Source organism: Bos indicus x Bos taurus, chromosome 10 (assembly GCF_003369695.1).
Source record: "Bos indicus x Bos taurus breed Angus x Brahman F1 hybrid chromosome 10, Bos_hybrid_MaternalHap_v2.0, whole genome shotgun sequence".
Lineage (NCBI taxonomy): Eukaryota > Metazoa > Chordata > Mammalia > Artiodactyla > Bovidae > Bos > Bos indicus x Bos taurus.
Window position 1 is genome coordinate 27782145 of NC_040085.1, and position 14334 is coordinate 27796478.

General features: G+C 40.7%; 1 protein-coding gene across 1 annotated transcript in view; it reads left to right on the plus strand.

Annotated features, from left to right (window-relative positions):
- The first annotated feature begins 238 nt into the window (after nt 1-238).
- Nucleotides 239-14334, plus strand: part of SPRED1 (sprouty related EVH1 domain containing 1) — a 121799-nt gene continuing 107703 nt past the window's right edge. Inside the window, exon 1 of the mRNA XM_027553492.1 lies at nt 239-1455. Coding sequence (XP_027409293.1) covers nt 1424-1455 — 32 coding nt within the window. The 5' untranslated portion in view covers nt 239-1423. The remainder of the gene's footprint in view (nt 1456-14334) is intronic.

The following is a 14334-nucleotide window of genomic DNA, read 5'->3' on the forward strand; positions in this document are numbered from 1 at the left end:
TTTCCTCCTGGAGCACACTGTCACTCTAGCTTTTCTGTTCAAACAACCAGGATATTCCAAAGCAAGTAACGGGGAGCAGCGCGCCGCAACAATGCAACCTCCCGAGCGGCTCCCCGTGCAGCTCCCACCCCCGCCCCCTTTCGCGGCGTGCCAAGAGTTTGGAGCGCGCGCACGCACACGAGCACGGTGCCTGCGTATCCCTCCGCCTCCCTCCTCCTCTCCCCGCTCGGTGGCTCGACAACGATTTGGGAAATGAAGGGAGGAGGGAACTACTTTCCTGAAACTTGCTATGCTGCACACGACTTCGAGTTGCAGTGATTCGTCCGGAGGTCGCAGCTTTTAGTCCTCCTACTTACACGCCCTCTCAGTCCGGGCACCCCGCGCGGCAACCCCGCCCCGTACCCGCTCTGGCCCTCCGGGAAGCCGGCGGCCTGCAGAAATCGCCAGGGACTACTTCGCCTCCTTCTCCCGCGGGCGCCCCCGGTTCGGGCAGCGGCGGCGGCGGAAGGAGCGGGCGGCGTGAGCGCTTCCGCCGCCCCCCTCGCGGCTCCCCTCTGGCGAGCGTGAGGAGCTGGCCCGCGGAGCTGCTGGTGGGCACCGTCTGGTGGGGCACCCGCGGCGGGTCTCCTCGCTCTCCCGCCTCTTCTCGGGACCCTGCCCCTCGGGCGTGCCGCTCTTCTCCGACCCGGGTGAGGGCGATACGTTCGCCCGACCCTGCCTCACACGCGCCCCGCCGCCCCCTCCTCCCTCTTCTGGAGTCGTCCCGGCCGGAGCGTGTCTGGAGGAATCCGCTGCCGTGAGGCCCCTCGCCCGCTTCTGCTCGTCCGGAAGGACCGGCCCGATCGCCGTCCGGGGCTGAGCGGGCAGCCGGCGGCGAGGCGGGAGATGGTGGGGTGGGCTCCGGCAGGACCGCGTCGCCGCCGCCCGGAGCCTGGCCTCGGCACCCCCCCGCCGGCCCCCACCAAGCGGATCCTTGCTTCCTCCTCGCCGCATCCCTGAGGGAAGCGCCGCCTCTGCTCCTGGGTTCTCAGTCCTCCTGCCTGCTCCTTCCTGGCCGGACCCCGCCGCGCTCCACCCGTGGCCCGAGGAGCCGGTCTCCAGTCCACCTTCGCAGCCCCCCCTTCCTTTTCTGCTTGGCTCCCACCCTCCCCGGCCTCCTCGGATCCTTTGGCTGGACGCTGAGGCGAGGGAAGAGGCTGGGGTCGCCACGGTGGAGGTTGTCGCCGCCACCCCCCTGCGGGGGTGGCCGGAGTTCCCGGCTGGGGGGGCACCATTCCGGGTGAGGCATCCACCATGGTGAGGCCCCTGAGCCGCTGCCCCCGCGCCCCCCCGGCCGCCGCTGCCTCCTGCCCCTCAGTGCTGCTGCTGCTCCTCTGCCTGCTGTTGCTCCTCCATCTCCAGATCGGATCGCGGTGAGGGAAAGATGAGCGAGGAGACGGCGACTTCTGACAACGAGTAAGCACCTCACTGATTTTGATTACTAACCGCCCCCACCGCCCCATTTTCCCTCGACGCCTCCCCAGACCTCCTCGGGGACTTGGGTGCTTGCAACCGTGGAGAGTTCGAGTGCATCTTGTTCTAGAGAAAACATTTGATTTCTTGAGCCATTTTATTTAATGGCAGGAACCCCGGACCCCCACCCCCAGCATTTAGTTGCTTTCTTCTGGGAGAAGGTATTGAATTTGGCCTGGGATGGCAATTGTTTGTCCATGAGATGGAATAATATGGATGGATGGAGGAGGGGTAGCAATTATCCCACCCGGTGACTGGAAGACCTCTGGCCTGTCCTTTTTCACTTTAGCACACCAATCAACATACCTTAAATATCCATTTTGCCTCCTTTATAGCTGTTTCACTTGGAAACTAATGTGTGGGAGCACCTCCTGCATCAAACTGCACTTGAATCTTAATTCGATGAGTCAGTGTTTCTTAAATACCGATTAAGCCTCCCCCCGCCCCTCACCCTTTTTAAACTTATGACCTGTAAAATTTTTGTAAAAAATGGAGCTAGGGAAGCATTTTTATAATTTCTGTAGCTTTGGGGACACCTGAAGTGTGGACGATGTTGAACTATTCTATTTTGCTTTTGCGAACGCTGGACTTGTCTTTATGAGGAGCATAGGAAAATTTTGAAATCTAAATTTTATCTTTCAGCTACATTGAAACACACCGTTCACGTCAATTTAACAGTGTTTACATTGCTGAACATGTTGATGACTTCATTCATTAACTTGTAGAACATCTCAGCTCAAGTTTTTGTTTATTTGGGCTGTCCTTATGTTTTCCAAGCAAAATACTTTGCCTTTTAAATATTTTGCTGTAACATAACAGCTGCCTGGAGGAATAATGAGGCTGCAACAGTTTTCTATTGAGATGGAATTTAATTCCAAGAGAATATTAGTGTCCGTTTTCTTGTTATTAAATTCAAGTTTTGTTTATCTTCGAAGGGTTGGAAAGAGTTAAGTGAGTTAGGACTAGTCCTAGGACGCATTCCTTTAAGTAAAGAACATTCCTCGAGTCAGACCTTTCTGAGAGCTTTAAAGTCCAAAGCCTAGGCTTGTTTAACATAAAATAGCTTGGGAAATGCAGAGCAGCGTCCCCCCCAGCCCCCATCCACAACACACTCTTTTGACGAGCGGGGTGTGGGAGAAGGTGGATTGCTGCAGTGTCAGTGCAGTCTAGAAGCAGAAGTGGCCGCCATGTTCTCTCTCTTTTTGTGAATCGCCCTCATTTGCATAGCACACTTTTCATTCATAAAAAAATAATTAAACATCCATCACCTTGGACATCTTGAAAGGATTTCCCAGGAAGAAATTTGAAGCTCAACTGCCAGTCTTAATGTAAAGTTTTGAGTTCAGAAAGTAAGGAGAAATCGAAGTTATAGGTTAAATTCAAAAATATGCGCCCACACAAACAACTACCCCTGTTCTCAGAATGTTGACACAGTTATGTGGGAAATATCAGTTCGGGGAGGTGCTGGGATCACGTGATCGCCTCCATTCATAAAATACCTGGCTGGCCATTCACAGTGCTGTACACTGTCTCACAGCCTTCCGCAGATTAGACCTACTTTGAGAGAGATCAAGAAGTATCTCAAATAACGCTTAGTTAAGAGAAAAACTGCTAAAACCCGTGAACAGAATGACGGTACTTTTTGCTGATACCTTCTTTTAAGAAAGTAGCCTGGATCAAAATGTCAGGTTCTATTTTGGGGGTGGGGGAAGACTAATTACCATATTTAAAGTAAAATATTGAATACCTCCTTTTATGGATGCAGCTGATAGAAACGCTAATATGGAAATGTGAATTGACACACTTGTAAAATACAGTTTTTAAGTGGACTCTTGTAATACTTACCATGGACAAATTGAGAGTACAAGTTTTTTGTTGTAGTGATTACCAGTGAATGATAACTGCTTTTGCACTAAAAATGAATATAAATATTCCCGGTGATTTAATCTCAGAGATTTTGATATTCGAAGCTCCTAATGACAATATTTATTAATGGTAAAATTGCCTTTAAAATAATTAATGTACTTAGTATGGGACAATTTGGAAATTATCTCTCTCAGACTTAAGAATTATGTTTTCACTAATTTATCCTGGCTTGTTATTAAATTTTTTCCTGCTAGGGGCTTTGTTATGTTAATTTTGATAGGTCAAGAATAGTGTGTTTTAACATACCATTTTTGCCATGAGATGTTAACTCTTCGTGGGGACAAACTCTTGTGGGTTTTACTTTTTTTTGTTTTAGAAAGTGATGTGTTCGTCTGATAATCAGTTTTATTAGAGTCTGCATTGTTAGTACAGTAGGTAAATCAGAAAGAGTGAACTTCTTTGGAATGTAGACTTTATCCTGATAATTTAGGTATCTGCTCTTTATAATGTTTTCAAGTGGAAAATTTATTATTTATAATTACATGTATTAGGAAGAAACAGATGTTATGGTAGATGCCCTTAAAGCCTTAGCATAGTTTGAAATTGCCCTAATATATGGTTTTTATTGGAGCCTTATGTATATTTTTTCCTTTTTCTTTTCTCTCTTTTTTAAAAATCCATAATCAATAGGTAATTAGAGACTGTTCTTAACACTTGTATGTTTTTCACCTGATTTTGACTTTTAAAAAGAGTGCAGATTACCAGTGTCTTAAAAAACCATTAACCTTTTCTAGATAGTCATTGTGGTAAAATCAAGGCCTTTAGAGGCCTCATTTTGAAACCTTCTAGTACATGCTTATTTGAAATTAGAGTTATGTGTAGAGAGAGAAATAAATAGTTCTCAGAGGTTGATTGTGGGTATATATTTAATCAAGTAAGTAATGTATTTAAACTAAGTAAGTAATTCTGTAAGCCTGTAACACTTCCGTCTTACACAATGCCACACTTGGGGAAGGTTGGTGAAAGTGTGCTTTTCTTCTCCAGCGTTCAGTAGGAACTGTAACTGCGTTAAAAGTGTTACTAAAAACAACAAAAAATCCTCCATGCAAGAGTGATAGTTTATTTCAAATGATGCACAAACTGGTCTTTAAAGTGAATAAGTAATGTATTTGCATTTCTGCCATTCACATAACAGTATTTAAACATTTGATACATAGTCAAACTCTCCATGAATCGTGTTCATTTATCTGGTTTTTACTATGTGCCAAGAGTAAAAATCTGTGATAAATGCTTTACACATGTATTATGTAATTTATGTATACACATGTAGTTTCAGCAAAGTAGAGTTGCATAGTAGGGTACTGTCATACCTTAATATATATGAATATTTTCTGGTATCATTAAATATTTCCTAAAACATAATTTTTAACACCTACATTATATTCAGTGTATACCATATTTTAATTGATCTACTATTTTTCTGTTATTTCTGAACAGTGCTGCCTTTGATCCTAAGTTGTGTCTTCATCCAAATCTATACCTTTTTCTCCTTGAAATCGTCTAGAGATTGAATAAAATATGCAAATTTTAAGTTGTCCTACTCTTTCTGCTAAATTGCTCTCTAGAAAAGAAGACTCAACGTATGAGACTGCTTATGCCTTGAAATGTCTGTCCAATTCTCTTTGAAAAAAATTTTTGCCCACTTTGAAGGTGGAAATGAGATTGTATTCCTATTTTTTAAATGTCTGGATAATAAAATTGATTTTTTAGAAAACAGAAAACTTGTTAGTTGGTTGTAGAGCAACTGCACTGTTTTTAAATATAAAGAGGATTAAAATGATCATATAAAAGGCATTAATAATTTATGTAACTCTCACCAGCTTTTATGCGGGGCTTCCCTGGTGGCTCAGATGGTAAAGAATCTGCCTGCAATGTGGGAGACCCAGGTTCCATCCCTGGGTTGGAAAGACCTCTGGAGAAAGGCATGGCAACCCACTTCAGTATTCTTGCCTGGAGAATTACATGAATGGAGGAGCCTGGTGGGCTGCTGTCTGGGGTCACAAAGAGTCAGACACCACTATAATGTAAAGAACATTGGTCTTGGACTTGGGAGTTGAGTTTCTGTCCTAACTGTACCTAATTTATTCTCTGATTCTGGGCAAGTGACAGCCTTTGGGGCCCTCAGTTTGTTAACTTGTAAATCAAGGAATTTGAACTAATCATCATCATGGGCTCTTCTTGTTCTAAATTATCCTAAAGTAATACAGAGATAGACACACTGTAAGTCAGTCTAATGTATTAGACTGCTGCTGCTTCGAAGGCGCTTCAGTCGTGTCCGACTCTGTGCGACCCCAGAGACGGCAGCCCACCAGGCTCTGCCGTCCCTGGGATTCTCCAGGCAAAAACACTGGAGTGGGCTGCCATTTCCTTCTCCAATGCATGAAAGTGAAAAGTGAAAGGGCAGTCGCTCAGTTGTGTCCGACTCTTAGCGACCCCATGGACTGCAGCCCACCAGACTTCTCCATCCATGGGATTTTCCAGGCAAGAGTACTGGAGTGGGGTGCCATTGCCTTCTCCATGTATTAGACTACATAGGCTAATACATGTAACATATGTATTTGTTAATTGGTCAGTTTTATGAGATTGTTGATTTTGATATGTTTAAGCAAATGAAAAACTTCCAGTAGATCTCATAGGATGATGAAGTAGAAGCATGAATTTTGAAGAACCAAGATACATTTGGAAACAGTTGGTGCATTCCTAATCTCTAAAGGCTTCCTCATTTTGAGCTTAATTTAATAACCCTGTGTCTTTGATAATATTCATCACAGATGGAAAACTTTTATTTTCTTAAATAAATGTGGTCTTTAGATGAATAAGTGAACAAAAGGCTTTTGGGGTACATCTTAAGAGGAATGTATTAAGATACCAGCTCTCATGCTTTACTTACTGGCCTAGAAGTGTCAAAAGTCAGTCTTTTCATTTGGTTATTCACACAAATGTTAATCTAACACTAGAGGATAATTTCACATTTATACAGTGTAAGAAATTAACTCAGATAATGAATTGTTCTTTTAAGTTTAACTTGCTGTTTATTACAAGTTTTGTGTGATAGTGGCATCTCATTTTAGAGTCTAGAACCAAAGTCTTAACAGACCCACAAGGTGTTGTTTTTGTGGCACTCAGAATGGTCTGTAATGGGAAGGAAAAAAAATTGTTGGTATATTTTTGTTTAAACATAGTTCATTATTTTTGTTAAAGCATAGTTAATGAGTACTGGATCTCAGACTGAGATGGTAATTGATGTAGACATAAGGGCTTATGTCTCAGAGTGCTTTTACTAATCTCTACCTGAAATATGTCTGCATTCATAATTGAAGAAAATACCAGCAACCATAGCAGGGTTAGAGGTACTTGAGACAGCAACTATGTTAGTTTCGCAGGGCTGGTCTAACAAAGTGCTACATGTGTCTCATGGCCATCTTCTCTTAAGGACACTAGTCATAATGGATTAGGAGCCCACTCAACTCCACTATGACCTTCTCTTAATTAATTACATCTATGGTGACCGTCTTTCCAAATGAGGTCACTTGCTGTGGTACTGGGGGTTGGGACCTAACGTCTTGTTGGAGAGATTCAGTTCAGTGCATAACACCAATAGATTCATGTTTTTTCCCCATACAGTACATTTCCTGTTTGGTTGTTTCAAATATCTTGAAATAGCACTTACTGCCATCACTAGTTTGAAATTATTATAGTTATTAAGCCATTGGTAGGGCTTGCATTTTAATATGTTAATACAGGAACATTACTACTCTATTAAAATTAAAAATATTTTAGTATATGTGCTGCCGAAGAAAGCACCAAAATTTAAAATATTTTGATAATTATTTCAATATAATTATAATTTTGTAATCTTACGTATTTTATTTAAAATCTTTAATATTCTGAGAAAGGAGGCCATTGACCTCACTAGAACTGCCAAAGAGGTCCATGGCACAAAAGGTTAAAATCTTCCTACTATGACTGAGGTCCTAAAGACTGAACCCAAAGAAAGAGATATAGAATAGGAAGGTTAAGAAATGTGAACAAGTCCAAGATGCAGCTAACAGTTCCAAAAGAAGAAATAATGGGGGAGAGGAAATACTGAGAGATACTGGCTGAGAATTTTCAAAAAGTAGCAAATGAAACACAATTCAGTGAACTAAAAACAACAAAGCCTCACAGTCAAACTGGATTTATTGTGAGATTGCAAGAATGTCAACATGAGAAAATCAATATAGTTTGTCACATTTGAAGAACAAGGAAAACGAATGATACAATCTTAAATGCCAGATTGTCATTTGGTCTCTGCTTATAGTAGGGAAGTGAATGTCCATACTTTATAGATTTATAATATAAATGTTCATAAATATGGATTTATATTATTTTTCTGCTTCCTAGAATTTTACTTTTTCTGATTTAAAATGAGATTGTATTTGATCCACTTTTTAGGATTGCTTTTAGTTCAAGAATCCTGAGTGACTTTCTTTGTACTTTGCAAATCCACATTTAATAGATCATCCATGTTGCTTGTAAATGTAGGATTGAACAGTAGAAATTACCTAGTATATGAAATTTTAAAATTACTTTGGAAGGCATTTTCTTTCTATATTTAGAGTGTGAAGAATAAGCATTTCTAAATTTAAGAGTAATTGGAAATGAAATTTTAATATCAGTTTTATCATTTTATTGCTAAATGTTATCTGTGAAACAGGTATTATAGTTTCAATAAAGGGCATTATGACTTGGAATGCAGAATTTAATTGTCTCTTGGTAGTATATAATGATACTATACTTATGATTAGACACATTTTGTTTGTCTCTTCACTTGATTAGAGATTAATTTCACAAATACGCAGTATTTGTTAATGTTTTAGTATCCAATAGTTGGATTACCAAACTTTAGATGGAATTTAGTGAACTTTGACTTTTTTGATGCTACTTTTTCAAAGTTATAACTTTTACCACATCAGAATGTTAATGATTAACTTTGGCATAAAATCACCAAACTTCTTTCACTGTTCTGTTGTGAATTACATTGGTATTTTGAGATTGGAATTAGGGATCAGTTCTGGGTTTGTCCCTTTAATTATATGTAAAAGCATTTCAGAATTTTAGTTGCTAAGTTATATATATGGATTTCTTAGTTTTTCATGTCAGATACCATTAGTAACTTTTTCTTGAAACTCAGTTCAGTGACATTTGAGTGCCTATTAGGCACTTGACTTTTCTTTAGCCCTGGAGATACAAAGATAAGTAAAACCTGATAACTGCTTTCACTATCCAGCAAGGGAACTAGATCCCTCTGAAATGTGCTGAGTGCTCTGGTTATGAAGTCTTCAAGGCTTAAGAAGAAAGTAATTTTACCGTTGATGAACTGCAGAGTGGGAGTTGTGTGTGAAGGAGGCCTTCAGAAAAGAGATGGTATTTAGGAGTCAGCCAGAGATGAGGGCAATGGGAAGAGGAGGGGCATTCCAAGAAGAGAGGCTGGTGGGGAGGGGGAACTGAAAAACAAGCATAAAAGATATTTAAGTAATCTGAAACTGAACTACAATATCTGCAAAATATGCCTATAGTTGAAGCCAGTGAAGAATTGCCCAAGGATAATGTTAAAAAGTAATAGAAAATGAATAGTGAGAATCAGGAGTGTTTTTAAGGGAGAGTGAGAAGGGAATGGCACCCCACTCCAGTACTCTTGCCTGGAAAATCCCATGGGCGGAGGAGCCTAGTAGGCTGCAGTCCATGGGGTCGCTAAGAGTTGGACACGACTGAGTGACTTCACTTTCCCTTTTCACTTTCATGCATTGGAGAAGGAAATGGCATCCCACTCCAGTGTTCTTGCCTGGAGAATCCCAGGGACTGAGGAGCCTGGTGGGCTGCCGTCTATGGGGTCACACAGAGTCAGACACTACTGAAGCGACTTAGCAGCAGCAGCAGAGAAGGGACAATAAAAGACAGAAAAGTCTTGAGAGGTAGGAGAGAAATTAGACAAAATGGGAAGTGATGAAATGGCGACAGCAAAAAGCAAGATTATGTAAGTTTAGGGGGAAGTTTGGAGTTGAGATTATTTATTAAATGAGGTGATGTTGATAATGGAGAAAAGGAAAACAAAAAATAAGGGAAGGTTGTTAATTGGGAGAGCACGGCCCAGGAAAGAGGAGTCTTGCAAACTGTTTAATTGCTTGGGTCAGATACTGTGCTAGATTTAATCCTCCTAATGACCATGTGAACTAAGTATTATCCATAGTTTACAATTGAGATAACCAAGACTTAAAAGAGTTTTAGTAACTTACTTGTAGCCATGCAAGAGAGTGAGTGGTAGAACTGAGATTCAAATTGCACTATATTTATACCACACTGTACCTCATATCAGAGAAGGCAGTGGCACCCCACTCCAGTACTCTTGCCTGGAAAATCCCATGGACGCAGGAGCCTGGTAGGCTGCAGTCCATGGAGTCGCTACGAGTCGGACACAGCTGAGTGACTTCACTTTCACTTTTCACTTTCATGCATTGGAGGAGGAAATGTCAACCCACTCGTGTTCTTGCCTGGAGAATCCCAGGGACGAGGGAGCCTGGTGGGCTGCTGTCTATGGGGTCGCACAGAGTCGGACATGACTGAAGTGACTTAGCAGCAGCAGCAGCAGTACCTCATATATTTCATGGCCAGACTAGATTTTGAAGAAAAAAAAAATAAGCTTGAAGTGATAGGTTGACAAGTAGAAGTGACAACTGTTTTGAGGGATTATAAGTTTTGATAAAAAGAACTGGTAGAGGGCAAGTAGGGAAATCAAAAGATAGATTTTGATCAAAGAACACAGACTCCAGAGTGGTAACATGATGGAAGATTAAAGTAGAAACAGGTTGTTGGAGTAGAGGAACCAGGATTTTTTAGGATATTTTAAAAGTTCACTAGTATGGCTGTTCAGTTTCCTGGGTTGGTATCAGAAGTTGAGGTGGAGAGGAATCCTGAGCCAGGGCCATTGTATTTAATTAGTGTGTGGGATGAGCTGCTTAAAATTGAGTATGACTATTGACATCTGCACTGCAATTTTAAGAATCAGGAGTAAGGGTTTTGGAATTGGAAATTGAAAAGGAGGGTGTCACAGAGGATAAGAAAAGGGAAGGGCTTATCCTGGAGGAGTTGGGAGTATTGGAAGTGATAGGATCTCATATAATAATGGTGTTGGTAATTAGGAAATAGAAAGGAAGCTAGACATGTGAATAAATTATCCAGATTTGGAACTTACCATGAACTTAAAGAATTTTCTGAGAGACTGACCAAAATGTTGACTGATACTATAGGGCTTTATCCGAATAAATGATATTGTCTTTGACAGAACATTTTGTATTTTGGGGATACTTTAATCCTAATACGGTTATAAAGATCTTTTTGAAACAAAATTCACTGAATTTCTATAATTGACTTGGTATTCATAATTAACATGATCTGTGGTTACTACTGACTGTCTCATTAAGACTTCGGCAAGTCATGTAACCTGACTTTGTGCTTGATTTTCCATCTGTAAAGCCAGGAAAACATGTCCCTACTTCAGCGGGATGTTAAAAGATAAAACGTAACCTTCCCTCCTCCCTCCATAACATTTTTTGATTAGAGATAAGAAAATATTAAAAAGAACTTTCAGTTCTTGAGGAGAAAGGTACTATGTTCATGAAATAATCAGTACTCATTTTCATTTAGCCTTAAGGTAGGGTTACTTTTTGAAAAGGATTATGGACCTGATGGAAAAATTGTATTTGAGTTTAAATGTTGAAAAGCTGCTTTTCAGAAACACTTAAAATTTAAACATTCCAACACAAAAAAATAATATAAATCTCTATTGTGTATATTTTTCAAAGCAATTTTAGCATCTGAGCACATTTTGGAAATACGTTTAAGTAGATTTGATGTCTCTCCATCAAAATTGGCTTCCCTGATAGCTCAGTTGGTAAAGAATCCGCCTGCAGTGTAGGAGACCTGGATTTGATTCCTGGGTCGGGAAGATCCACTGGAGAAGGGATAGGCTACCTACTCCAGTATCCTTGGGCCCTTGTGGATCAGCTGGTGAAGAACATGCCTGAAATGTGGGAGACCCGGGTTCGATCACTGGGTTGGGAAGATCCCCTGGAGAAGAGAAAAGTTACCCTCTCCAGTATTCTGGACTGGAGAATTCCATGGACTACAGTCCCGTGTGATCACGAAGCGTTGGATATGACTGAACAGCTTTCACTTTCATAAAAATTAGCTAATTTCAGTGGGGAAGGGAGAAGGCAATGGCCACCCACTCCAGTCCTCTTGCCTGGAAAATCCCATGGACGGAGGACCCTGGTAGGCTGCAGTCCATGGGATCACAAAGAGTCGGACACGACTGAGCGACTTCACTTTCACTTTTCACTTTCATGCATTGAAGGAAATGGCAACCCACTCCAGTGTTCTTGCCTGGAGAATCCCAGGGATGGCGGAGCCTGGTGGGCTGCTGTCTATGGGGTCGCACAGAGTCGGACACGACTGAAGCGACTTAGTAGCAGCAGCAGCAGTGGGGAAAAGTCATCTTTTGCAGAGTTGAATGAAGGAACTTTCAGATTATATGGAGGGGGAAAGAAATTACTTTCATGGGAGATGGGAGGAGGAGTCTTTTTTTCAGGTTATTAAAGATTTAGATTTTTAATTTTTTGCCTGTGTAATCAACTAGGAACTCATAATGGGTGACATGAGCTAGATCTGCTAGCTAGAAGTTTGTTGCTGTGTCTTAGTGCTGACTTTGATTTGGACAGCTAAAGGTCTGTACGCTTATATTTAGTTCATTTTATAATCATCAGCAACTAAAGCAAAAATTTGTTTATATTTTGATTTAGCCTGATGTTTAACATTATTACTCTGATACTGTGTCATTTGTTATTTAGAAAATAATAGCCTTAGATATGTAGTTACTAAAACTTGGTTTAGGATCGAGTTTGAAGTTATCTATGAATCAAAGTCCTAAATGAACATAAATTAGGAGCTTAAAAATACGAGGAAAAATGTGTATGCTTTTTCTCTTGAGAGTTATTTTATTTGATCCAAAAACTTAATCAACTTAGAGTTAAGAAAATATAACAAATAACTTTAATAAGTAGTCTATCAAATTAAGATATTTTTTCAACTCTATGATAATTTTTTCAAAAAGAAAGGGGAGAGAAGTAGATGAATGAGTGGACAAGCTGGCCTCTCTATAATCACCTGAGTTTTCATTTGCAGTTTTTCCTCATCTTGATACTTCGGGAGAGAGCAAAGTTAGCTTCTTAGTTTTATCAGTTCAGCTCAGTCATGTCCGACTCTTTGTTGACCCCATGGACTGCAGCACACCAGGCTTCCCTGCCCATCACCAGCTCCTGGAGCTTGCTCAAATTCTTGTCTATCGAGTCGGTGATGACATCCAACCATCTCATCCTCTCTCATCCCCTTCTCTTCCTCCCTTCAGTGTTTCCCAAAATCAGGGTATTTTCTAATGAGTCAGTTCTTTGCATCAGGTGGCTAAAGTATTGGAGTTTCAGCTTCAGCATCCGTCCTTCCAAAGAATATTCAGGACTGATTTCCTTTAGGATTGGCTGGTTTGATCTCCTTGCAGTCCAAGGGACTCTCAAGAGTCTTCTCCAAAACCACAATTCAAAAGCATCAGTCCTTCAGCGCTCAGCTCTTTATGGTCCAGTCACATTCATACATGACCTCTGGAAAAACCATAGCTTTGACTCAGCGGACCTTTGTTGGCAAAGTAATGTCTCTGTTTTTTAATATGCTGTCTAGGTTGGTCATAGCTTTTATTTCAAGGAGCAGGTGTCTTTTAATTTTATGATTGTAGTCACCATCTGCAGTGATTTTGGAGCCCAAGAAAATAAAGCCTGTCACTGTTTTTTGATTCCCCCCACCCCATCTCTTTGCCATGAAGTGATGCCATGGTCTTAGTTTTTTGAATGTTGAGTTTTAAGTTATATAGGTCCTATTGAGTCTGAATCTGTACTGTGTACTCGGTCCCAGCATACATCATACAAAAGTAGTTTGACTTAATAATTACTGGCTAATGTCTAGTCATTTTTGGTTTTACACTATTTCAGCTAGGTCCTTAGTAGGAGGAAAACTGAGCTGAATCCTTTTAATTGATTTCTGATATCTGAATATCCCCACCAAACTAGTATGTTGAAATCCTAACCCCCAGAGACAATGGTATAATGGTGTGGGGCCTTAAATCATGAGGACGGAGGTTCCACAGAGTCCCTTGCACCATGTGAAAAGTCCCTAGCTGTGAACCAGGAAGAAGGCCTTTACCCAGCCATGCTGGCATCTCGATCTTGAACTTCTCAGCCTCCAGAGTTGTGAAAACTAAATTCCGGTTGTTTATTAGCTACCTTCCCCATTCTGTTGTATTTTGTTACTGCAAGCTGATGGACTAAGACACTGACTTTGTTTTGGGGAGGACAAAACAAGAACAAAACTCAGCATAGTTTTCAGTTGTTTCTAGTACCGTACAGATATATTTTTATTCGTTTTAATAGTGTATATATGAATATTATTTATTTTCCTCAAATATACTTAATTTCTATACTTACACATGGGTTTTTTTAGTAATCATTATTTTAATGTCTATAATAGTTCATCAAGTTGTACCATAAGTTTACATAGGTATTTTCTTGGTAGTGAACACTTTGGTGTCCAGCTCTTGACTTATCAATAAAATTGTAATGAGCATCTTTTCTGCATACATTTGTTTTTTTTTTCTGTTCAATTAATTTCTTAGGTACATTTATGGAGTGAAATACTTAATTTCAAAGAATATGTGGCCTTAAATTCTAATTACGAAGTGTTGATTTCAAACAATTGTATTTTTTGCCTATTGTGGATTATTTATAAATGCATTCTCATATTTCTTAGATTTCATTT